Source organism: Echinops telfairi, unplaced genomic scaffold (assembly GCF_000313985.2).
Source record: "Echinops telfairi isolate 266 unplaced genomic scaffold, ASM31398v2 ScPeMD7_7400;HRSCAF=8409, whole genome shotgun sequence".
Classification (NCBI taxonomy): Eukaryota; Metazoa; Chordata; class Mammalia; order Afrosoricida; family Tenrecidae; genus Echinops; species Echinops telfairi.
The window spans coordinates 19,229,022-19,241,101 of record NW_022111300.1 but is presented as its reverse complement, the minus strand read 5'-3'; the positions used below and the strand labels follow the sequence as shown (position 1 = coordinate 19,241,101).

Below are 12,080 nucleotides of genomic sequence, written 5' to 3'. Positions count from 1 at the left end.
ATGCACCAAACCAGTCGATTTCTTAAAACTCGTCTTGCAATCGCATTACCCCAAACTTTTCTTCCTGTATAATATAAGGATAACTTTAACTGGCCTCGTTCTCAATTATTAAAGTTCCAAATCACTGAAATATTAATAAATGAGACTTTACCGAACTTATAACACCAGTATGATGAAAAATTTGTTTACACCAGGAGGTTTTAGGTCATTCTTCAATCATTCATCCCCGGAACCAAAGTACATGTGCGCACGGGCACACATGCGTACACACGCGACACACGTGCAAACGTGACACATGGTAAATGTTGGGCAATTACTGAGATGGAACAAAGGAGACCTTCAGATTCCGGCGCCTTCCTACTTTATCTTTTTCTCAGTACGAACCTAGAGACTCAAATCAAATGAAGCCAAATAATATTATTAATCATGATCGCCTCAGCTCTTTGTTCAAATTCTCTCATCTCTTATGTTTGAAATGCATTTGTTTGGTCTGTGTTCTAAGACAAGGAGTGAAAAGAGAGATATTTAAAATGATAACAGATCTGAAAAGAACTTTATTAATGTTTGCTTCAATCGGTTCCCTATGTAAAGAGCTTCTAATCCTGAGTGTGCTGTGTTGCCATCCAAAGGAGCTCGGATGATTGCAGCAGGACTACATTTATACATTTTAACCTCTTTGAAAATTAAACCTGGAATGCTCTATTGGGATTATTTCAGAAAAAAGTCATTGAAACACACTTCAGCCTAGTCAGTTCAGTTTCTCCTAATTTTACTCTCCTACCAGACAACTTACCTTTTTTTTTCCTTCAGTGTGTATTCAAATTGAAGTTCACACTCATCAAATTAATAGCATGAAAATTAGGGCTTCAGTATCCAATACGCATTCATTATTAGCTGTCATTATTGGCGTCGTCACTGTTGCAAATGCACATTGTAGAACGAATGGAAACTTCCCCACAGGGATTAGTCATGTCTTACTTTCTAGGAATAATTGAATAATTGACATTGTATCTCTATCAAAGTAAAATATGGGATGTTTTTTCCTCCTTTGCTATTATTCTTAAGAAATAAGAAATTTAGGGTCAACTCTACTAGATTCATAGTTTCATGTAATGACCAAATGTCTATTTTCTGATAACAAAGCTCAAAAGATAGCCAATATAATTGAAGTGATGATTTTTTTAAGAACAAATAATTATGATAACTATGGGGGGGTAGGAACAATGGGGCTCTCAATTACTTTATATTTATATACAGGAGCTTAAGAATCTCAATTCAAATATTATTTTGACTTAAAAGTCAAATAGCTAAAACTTCTTTCATCAGAATTGGCATGTTGAAATAAGGCCCATATAGTAGTGTCAGTCTTTAAAGGCTGATTAATAGTAATTTACTGTCAGATTTATATAGAGAGAACTCTTCATCATTTTATACAGTTCTCCTGGCAATCCATTGGACAGGCAAGCCAGACATTATAAGTCTATTTAACGCTGAGAAATCAGACTCCAGGATATCAAGTAATTTAGACAAAATCACGGACTTGGCTTAATAACAGAGTCCGGACTAGCGTTCAGGTCATCCGGGTCTTAACAGAAGTATTATGGTAGAGTAATATATGTTTTATAGAGGTAATTTTTAGGGAGCATGGACTTTCTTGGAGATAGAAGGCCTCGCTCTGAACAGGGTTCTTGCCACTTAATGGTCTGCAGGAACTTTCTCGCCTATGTAAAATAAGGAGTTGTGCCTACCACACAGGGCTCTGTTGAGAGTCAGTGGAGACAATGCTGAGAAAAAAACACTTCAATGGGTTTTAATCCCTGTGTTATTTTTTTTCTGTCCTGTGCCTCTTCTTACATACTTTATCCTGTTTTTACTTCCTATATGACTCACCCTCATAATCTAGAGTTTTAAACTATATTTAGAATTAAATTATGTTGATACTAGGTTGGAAAACCGGAGAACAAATACCTAGAGACAAAAAATGAACAAATAAAATGCCATAGTACACTGAACGTATGATGATAGCAATATAATCATGCAAAAGATTTAGAATGTGTCTTGGCTCATTCAGAGAGCCATAGACAATGAAGTCAAAGCCCCACTTCTTTGTAGAAAACACATAGCCAACAGGTGCCCGTGGGATTTCCTTTACTTCCATGCAGTGTGGCATTCTGTAGCCTCCTTCCTTGTCATCGCATTCTCAAAGAAGACTGGGATGAACTAGGGATTCTTCGTGATTGGGCGGAGTCCTTCACTATTGCTATGGTAGCTCTTTGAATTACATCATTCTGTCATTGTTGGCAGGGGCTGGACCCTGCTACCATTTGCCAGCTGTTCGATGGCTTATGTGTTGGTGGTCTCAGTCCAGTTCTTTGAGGACAGATGGCAAAGACTGGCTCTTCGGGCAAAGAGAACAATGATGCTGGATGCCCTAGTCATCTGCCTATGTGGTCCCTCTAGCTCAGGGTTGAAAATCACCAGTAGGAAGGGTAGGGAAGCTGGGTTTGACAGGTAATGAAGTTATTTTAGTCTTGCATGCGTCTCCCTTTGTCATTCACTAGACATAATTTGAAAGCACTATGGGTATTTACTTGTTAACACAGATTTAATTTTTTTTCACAACTGTCACTTACCTGAGTCCTTTCTTCTTTGTCTAACCAATTGATATGATCTATTTGTCTGGCAGCGTGTCTTCATAGGATGCCAGATGCAGAATAATGGCTTTAAGTCCAGTGGGTCAATCTACCTGGGGTCCCTCACAACAGCCTCAAAAGAGGATTGGTTCTTAACTTTACTTCTCTTATCCACACCAAGTGGTTGATTATTACAGCAAAAATGGTCTTATAGCCATTCTGCGATGAAGCATTTAGTAGATTACGTGACACATGATTTATGGAGACATTGTCTTCAAATAAAAGAGAGGCACTCTTCACATGATTTTGCTTAACACCTGTGACGAATACATCCCAGTCCACTGAACGTGGAGTTCTTTGCTGTTGTGCTCTGAGGTGGTCTTCCATTATTCGTCTAGAAGACATGTAGTGCCGTTCAAAAAGTACCTTAAATTCAGATACGCCAGGGTTTCGGGATGTTTTTGTTGGTAGTAGGGGTGTTGGTTGGTTGTCTTTAGTTTGTTTTCTTTTTCCTTCCTCAGCGATCTCTATAGTGCACACTGATATTGCAGTAGGCATTTTTCTATAACTACCATCCCTCCTACGGAAGTGTCTCTAGCACAAGACTTCCTCCGGAAGGTGTTTTCCCAACTGAGGCTCAGACAATGCATTCAATGGCACCGGTGTTTCATTACAGGAATTCTCTTGTCCCCTTCCTGCACATAGAAACGCCATTAACGGGATTAAGTTAACTCTCCGACTGTTAGGTTCTTAACCAACAAAGAGTGCTTTTCCACAAGGGCATATTTTTCCAAGCGCCCTTGAATCAGAACGTCCTGGCTATCTAGCAACAGATTCAGGACCACCATGTAGGGAAGAACCCCTTTTTATTCACTTATTAACTTGACTCGTTCCATCATAGATGGCCCCGTTTCTTCCACCACCTTCAGCCTTTCAGGTAAATGAAAAGTTCAATTACATGTAAAGCGACTGTTAAATCAGCAGGGCCCTTGTGGGGGTCTGCGCCTCCCCTCCCTGCTCCCATCACAAGTGTGCTCAATCCATTACTGTTCCTGAGGATTGTACATCCATCAGATCAAGTGTGCCGGCCAGGGTGCATCTTATAGCTTTTACTGCATATGAGACATTGCAGGCCTGCACTCAGGAACTGCCAGGCAGGCTGGGAATCACAGTCACGGTTAATAGCAGCGAATTGCCAGCTCTTGATGGGTGGGTAGTCACTCCTTTCAGTGGTTGCCCCCTGGGGGAGAAGGTAGAAAAACAGAGGGAGGGAATTGGAGTGACTTTGCACAGTTGAGCAGGTTCATGCCGCTGGATCAGTGGCAAGCATTGGCAGGGCTCCACTCTGGGGAGGCTCACAACAACATCACAGTCTCATTTTTACCAATTGGTGCTGCTGTATCGCCGGGGGTGCACAGGGGAAGGGGGAGCCATGAGCAGGGGGGAGGATGAAGGTGGAAGTCTAAGCGAAATGAAACAAACAAAAAGTCATCAGAAAACTGGGCAACCCACCCCAGTTAACCCTGTGCTACTAATTGTACCAAACTGGTGTCTGAAGTTCCCTGGGTGATTAAGGAGTTGGCTCACAATCTCTCTGCATAACCTTAATTTTTTCAAGGTTCTTTGAGTGGAGAATGGCTTATAATAATGATTTTGACTAATACGATTTTTGACATGCAACTTTAATGCTTAACCTTAGTACAACTCCAGAGCATTTCATGTGTACTCAGCTGTAAAGAGTGATGATTTAAGGGGATAATATAAGAAAAAGGTCGTTCTAGAATGAACCTCTAACAAATTGCATAAAGGGAGCTTATTATTCCATGGGTACGGGGATCTGCAGCTCTTCTTATCATTTTTCTGCTTGGTTCAAAAAATTGTTGAGACATGAATGGGAGAAGAAACAGGAAAAATGAAATAGAAATCTGCAAGCAAGGAACATTTTTTGATGGTTATGATTTTGTTGCCACTAAAAAGACTCTACAATAATGTGGTTATTCCTCTCCTCTTTGTTTTGGGTGAAGAATTCGCTCTAACAAGAAAATGCTGCTGTTGGTTGGAGGCTTGCCTCCTGGACCAGACCGGCTCCCCAGCAATTTGGTGCAGTATTATGACGATGAGAAGAAGACATGGAAAATACTCACAAGTGAGTGGACCTCTTTATTTATCCACCTATTTATTTCCGGTTAGAGCTATCTTGATTCATTTGAAAACACGGTTAATCAAATTAGACATTTTATTGATCTGTTACCCTTTGGAGGTGTGTTTATGTATCGCAGCGCATTTAGAGACAACGTGTGAATTAACACTGGAGAGTTGGCCAGTTTGGTAGCCGAATAGGCCTAAATGAAGACTGGCCAGAGATCACTTTACTGGTCTATGCTTCTGGGTAAACTGCGGTGGGCGGGGGCAGAGACCTGCCACAAGAAATCCTTCCCCAATAATGGATAACCCTTCGATAATTGAAAAGTGCAAAATGGTTTAAGCACACGAGTGAATTTCTCCACTTTGAACTTGCCTGTATCAAAAAACGCCGGGTAGTGAGTTGTCTCTGTAACTAACCTGCATTCGGCTGTTTGGACATTTTTGCTTCTTAGTGTTCCATCTGGGGCTCCTGGTCTTTAGAGGACCCCTCCACCTCCCTCACACTGCTCCACAGTCTTGAATGAACAGATATATTCATGGCCTGTCTCAGCCACATTAAATTGTGCTTGCAAACTTCCACCCAAGATTCTCCTCCTCCCCTCCTTAAAGGGTGATTGTGTTTTACAGCAAACCTCTTGCCTTGGGCACTGAGATTTGGAACTTATTGTTACATCGGTTATGATTCCCAATCTGACTCAGTCATGGAATCCAAAAGCGTCGTTTCTTGAGTGCAGTAGGCTGTGTGCGCTGGGTCCCTCGTGGGCACAGTGGCTGCACTGGTCAATAAAACTACATTTTAACTGTCAAAATGGCCTAGAGCCGTATAGATAAAATAATAAATGAACAATTTTGATCCATAAATCAAAGCTCTACATTTCAAAACGACAAAAGTGAAAGTTGGATTTTCGTATTGCATGCGTCTGCTAAGCGGTTAGCTATTTTATCAGTTGTTGTTTTTTTCCCCTGTTTTGGTGGTGGTTGTCTGTGCTTAACATAAAACTCACTTCCTTTCCTCTTCCTGCAAACCTGTTAGAATGATGGAAACAGGACAATAGTTTGCCCATCAGGACAAAAGAGGAGTAAAGACATGTGAGGCGGTGCTTGAAATAATACATTTCTGAGCTGGCTCACCCCAGCGAAACCCGCAGTAGCGTCGCCCAAGAGCTGCAGCGAGAGAGCTCCCTGGACACCTATGTGCTCTGGTTGTCGTAAACAATTTAAAAAATTAAAAATGGCACAACAGAAGCACCGGGATTAAGGAGAAAAAAGAAAGAAAGAAAAATAAGTTTAAGTTGGAGATGACTTTCTTTTTATTCCTTCCGGATAAAACACTGTTAACAGTGGTTTAAGCAGCTGAAGGAGTAACCAAGTTATATTTTAGAGATTCCTCAGAAAGGTAAAGTAAAACCAAGGTATCTGTTTCTGACATTTGATCAATAGAGGACGCCTACACAGAATGAGACATGGAGACTGGGAGGAAGGGCAGAGAGGCCAGTGAAAAACAGCAGAGGAAAAGGACTAGGGTTCCATGGGACCCAGTCAGTAACTGATACCCATTCACAAACCCAAATGCTATCCCAAAGACACCTGGGTAGGTTCAATGTGGATAGCTCATAGTGCTGAGGGGGTAGATATAGGGCGGCTAACAGCAAGGTTGATGGTTCAAACCCACCAGCTGCTCTCTGAGGGAGATAAATATTTACCATCTGAAAACCCTACATAGAGTTACTGTGAGTTAGAATATCCTCAATGGCTGTGGGTTTTCTGTTTGGGGAGATGATTAGTTGAAACACCTTGTTTTACTTTGTGCTTACTTTAAATCTTCCTTAGAAAGAGGACAGCCATCTAACTTCTGTATATGAAAGCAGGGGTGTTTTTTATGCTAAGATAACAGGTACAGTAGAAAACTGATAGTTGTCTGACATTAAAAAAAATGCCTGATTGGAGGCATTTAATCATGAACTTTGAATTGGACAGGCCTGGATTCAAAACCTATTTATAACCTTGAAAACAATGACACAGATTTTGGGATATCCTGAATTATGGTTTCTTCCTTTTGTCTTTTGAGTATTCTTAAGATAGCATTATGATTATACATTGTCTAGCATTTAAAAACTTCTAAGAAATTGTATCTCTCCTGCTATCTTTGTAGCACCACTACCAATACTGAACAAGGATGGTGCCTTCAAACATTAGTGGCAGCAATCAGCAGGGGCACTGCATGCAGGAGAGGCAAATAATGTTGTGAGAAACACAAGAGGTCAACACACTGTTGGGGAATAGAGAACCTAATTCTATAGTTTCTATATGCAGCCATCTATACATTAAGAAGTAAACATAAATTGACTCAAATTTCTAAAAATGTTGACATTAAGAGTCTGGGGGAGAGAGAGAGAGAGAGAAGAGAAAGTTCTTATAATGGGAATATATTCAATAAACTTAAAACCCTTTTCTATACCCAAACATAGTGACCACTTTGAAAGAAATGTCCACTCTACAACAAACTTCACTTCCCAGGGAACTTCTACTTTTAAAAGTGGAGTTATCACCAGCTAGGAGCCAGGGTGGCTTAAGGGTTACGTGATGGATTGCTAATAAAACCACCAGCCACTTTGTGGGAGAAGGGTGAGGCTTTCTACTCCCATAAGACTTACAAATTCACAGGGGAAGTTCCACTCTGGACTACAGGCCCCTGCGAGTCAGGATTATGTCGACGACAGTGACTGTGGAGGCTTTTTAGGAGGTTGTGACTATATGACCCCACGTGAAAACACGTTTTTACAGTTTCTAAAATATATATAGAGAGAGAACAGTTCATTTGAATAATTTCGGCTGTTAGTTTGCATTTTAAAATGCAGGCATCTTCTTTGGCAGAAATGAATAAACTAGGTCAGCTAACCAACTGATTTCCACATGATTTGGGCCATGTAATCACAAATGAAGAATCATTTCTCACTGGGAAAGAAATGATCCGATCTCCCCAAATCCAACAAAACACTAGACACTGCAGAATTTCCCTGTGCCGTTCTGTGGGCCCAGAAAGACCGCTCAATGTATTGTAAGGATGGGTCGTACAGGGAGACAGGGTCTTCCTTGTTTGGGATCTGCTCGTAAGCACCGGCTGTGCTCACAACCCAACTAGTAAACTCACCGAAACCCAACTGCTAAGGTTCACTAGAGCCTCTGAGTCCTAGAATCTTTATCTCACTTGGCTTGAGCACACGTGTCTTATCCTATCTCAAACGCACTTGCTCCCTTGTAGACACAAAGGGAAGCACAACTATTCACTTGTGGGGACGACAGAAACTTCACACAAGCCATGTCATAGACGAGAACCAAAGGGGCAGACAGTGGTCCTTTTCCACCAGAGCGGGACACTGAATGACAATGAATTGAATGGCGTGGAGGTGAGTGGGATTGAAGGAGCAGACTGCCAGCCCAAGGTCTGGTCTCCATCCCCCCAAACCAGGGAACTCCTTATGCTGATGGAAAAGTCTGTTTGGGTCTCGGGCTGGCACAAGCTGCATGTTTATCCTCATCTCCGGAAATCCTCATCATTTCATACACCATGAGAAAAATGATGTTGAGAGCAGTGACAGCCTTCCCAGGCTCTATCAGAAAAGGACTGAGAAATAGCATGTAAAATGAGGTGAAGTCCTTTTGTAAATGTGAAGTGTTAAACAATAACAGTCAAATTGGCCTTGTTGTCCTCTTGGCTGTTCATAAGGAAAGTGAAGTTGAAATGCGCTTTCGTTCATTTTTATTTTACAGGACTGCTTTTCTTGCATTTCTCACGCCTGCACGCAGTCTCCCGTTTCATTCTTAACTTATTAGAAAGCAGTACGGGAGACATGAATACTAAAATGGCCAATACAAAAAAAAACCCTCCTGCACGTTTCAGTCTCTAAATTCTTGGCACAAAGGTCTAAAACAGTGGTTCTGAACCTTCCTAATGCCGGGACCCCTTAATACAGTTCCTCCTGCAGTGGTGACCCCCCAACCATAAGATTATTTTTGTTGCTACTTCATCACTATAATTTTTTTTTCTGTTTTGAATCAGGTGACCCACAAGTTGAGAATCACTGGTCTAAAACAATAACCTTTGTAAACAATGACCCTGAAAACAATGTCCAGGTCCACCATATACTTAGTGTAACCGATTTTTTTTAATACAGATATCTTACATATCAAAGTTTCTGTGAAGTCCACCCCCTAGGCATGAGCCGTCAGAGAGCTGCAACCTACTTCTTTAATCCCCATTGGCCAGTTCCCAGGGTCTGACTTCCTTTGCCCCAAGCTTCCGAAGAGCGATTCTATTCCTTTGGTGGCTTATTGATGCTGTCTATGAACAATGAGCTAAACTAATTCAAAATATAGATTTATCTCTCCGCGTGCCAAGGATCATTTCTTTTTAATAATATTGGAATGAAAATTAGAAGAACGAAGTGGGGGGAGAAGTGTGTTCTTTTGACCACTCCAAGTTCCCTTTGTTAAAGGTCAGAGAAATGCCTTTTCTCTTTTCCCTTTAGCTGAAGTGCAGCTCTTTGCCACCCAAGGATGGCTTTGAGGGCCTCCGTTTGTCAGTCTGAGGAACCAGAGACGCTAGTGTGACGAGATTTCCTAGATTGTGTCCTCTGCCCAGTAACCGGCTCTGACATTGATGGTCAGTGTTTTCTTTTAGGAGAATAACAGAGATCAGGAAGCTGGTGAACTCTTTGCCATTATAAAAATATACTTTATATAAAAGTTGATGAAATAGTACTGAGAAAAGAAACTTTTTGTTTAAGACACTGAACCTCAGAACCAGAAGGTTTGATCCTCTTCAATCTCCAGATGATGGAAAATAGTTTAATTGCTGATTATCTGGGAAATAATAAACCTGCAGTATATTCTTGGAGTTGCACTATTCTTCCTGGTCCTGCTGGGTCTTAGTTTGGGCTCACTTCTTTTCTTTGAGGATACGTGGAGAGAAAATAACCTAGTCAAAAATGAATAGCTATTTCTGTTAATTCTGTTTTTAAGAAAGGAAAAAAAGTAAGGTTCTGTTGAAGATTTTGTATTTGTGAGTTTTTTGTGCTTTTTCTAAACTGTGGTTATTATTATCAAAGACAAAGCCCCACAAATTATTGAATTTCATTTCGTTTCTAGGCAGGTAAGTAGAGCTGGTAGGCCTATGCATCTCTCAGTACAGAGAACATCAGAAGATGAATAACTACTTCCAGATTATTCTGAAAATTCTTGGGAATAATTGACTTATTTACAGACTTTATTCCCATTTATCAAGTAACTGTTGAACACCTGTTCTGTGTTGGGCAGGGGGGGCTGGGTGGGGTATGGCGTAAGTAAAATAGTCTCTACTCTCAGGAGTCTGAGGCCGCAATTCCAATACAGTGTGCTAAAACGTAGGGAAAGCACAGCATTCTGGGCAAGCATCAAAAGTCCCTGGAGCTGAGAGATTCAAACCCACCATGAAGGATCACAGAAGACCTTCAAGGCGATGGATTGACGAAGTGACTGGAACAATGGACTCGGCATAGAAACAAGTGTGAAGATGTCCCAGGACTGGCAATTGTACATTCTTTTATACGTACGGGTGACTGTGAGTGGCAATGGACTCAAAAGCGGTGGAAAACACAATGGAGCAGTTTGACTCTGGCGCATTTGGTGGGCCACGAGTTGGAACTGGCTCGATAGCAGCTAGTCCATTGCTTTGTAGCTTTTTGCTTTATTTTTGCTCATCTAAAGCTGAGAGAATAGGGAAGTTTGCCTAGAAGTGACCTGCTGCAAATTTTTTTTGAATGAGTGGGAATTATTTCAACTAAGGTGAATGGGAGAGTGTTTCAGCAAGAGAGCCCACTATTGAGAACGTGTAAAAGGAAAAGGGTGTACGTGCCTTCTAGGAATTGAAGCAAATATGTGATCTATCAGAGCTCTCTTTAGAGTGCTACAAAGTCAAGGTGACACTATAAGCCTACGGTGTGCATCTAAGCCAATGGTATTTTCAGTCACCTCATACCCACGTGAAAACCAGGCGTTGGGTGAGAACGGCCGATGGAAGAACCAATGCCGTTCCATTGCAATGCTGGGCAAAAATAGACCATCGACTCCCAGCAAACAAGCGAATCTGTCTTGGAGAAAGCACAGCCAGAATGTTGCTCGGAAACGAGGACGGCTGAGACATCAGCATCTCATGTATTTTGCACATGTTATCCGGAGACCAGTCCCTAGAGACAGTCTTCATGCTCAGTAACGTAGAGGGTCCCTGAAAAAAAGAGATGGATTGACGAAGTGGCTGGAAGAATGGGTTCAGCGTAGAAATAAGCGGGAAGATGACCCAGGACTGGGCAGTTTTGCATTCTTTTATATCTAAGGGTTACTTTGAGTCAAAACTGCCTCAAATGTACATAATAACGACAACATCTGTAAGAGGGTCTTTTGGTGAGGGGGCTGGAGAGACATCCAACAACCTATGGGGCATGGTTAAAGGAATTGTTCAAACAGATTCAAGAATTAGAGATTGAGAGCATTTTCTGTTTTCAATATTAGTGAAGACAGCAGCCTAAAACTTTTATATAAAACCGTGATATTTGATCTCATTCACCATGGAACATTTCACTTCAGTTCATGAAGTCCTTGTTTCCATGACGTTGGGCAAAGAAGGAGAGAGAATTGTGTTTGGACTTTTAAAATATTCTACCATCTAATTTTGCCTTCAATGAGCTCAATTCTAATTTGAGATACATGGCTGCACATCGCTATATACCTTGAATTATTTGCTAGTGTGTATTCACGCACCAGTGCATTAGTGGATTCTATATAGATTTTTTAAAATATGTGTGGTGGTCACTCCAAATATGGAATTTCATGTAAGCTGGGTGCCTAGAAAAGCAAGCTGACTTTATTTGACCATGTCTCAATTATTTATGGTTTATACTTCCTCTGAAGATATCCCTTGCTTTCTCACCAGAGAAGAACATGTGTGCAAATATCTCTGAAACTTTCTTTTACATAAAGGGTAGTATTTGCTATTGAATCTGGCATGAAGGAGGCATGAGCATATGGGCTGCTTAAATTTGCTTTGTCATTACGAGGCAGGTTACAAACTCAATCCGGCAAACTATAAAATGTGAGAAAAGAGTAGTAATCTCCTTACCCAACCCGCCCTTGTTGCCTCTTTATTTCATTCATTCAGCAAATGTAACAGGAAATGTGCTAGGCACTGAGAGTACAATGCTGAGCCCAATTTGTTTCCATGATGCCCTCATGAAGCTTAGAATTGAGTAAATGGTGGTATCTAATAGT

At 41.1% G+C, this 12,080-nt stretch overlaps 1 protein-coding gene across 1 annotated transcript in view; it reads left to right on the top strand.

The window, feature by feature from the left end:
- The window catches only part of KLHL14 (kelch like family member 14), a 112,281-nt gene that overhangs the window by 26,366 nt on the left and 73,835 nt on the right, over positions 1 to 12,080 (top strand). The window contains exon 2 of the mRNA XM_004702939.3: positions 4,658 to 4,779. Coding sequence (XP_004702996.1) covers positions 4,658 to 4,779 — 122 coding nt within the window. The remainder of the gene's footprint in view (positions 1 to 4,657; positions 4,780 to 12,080) is intronic.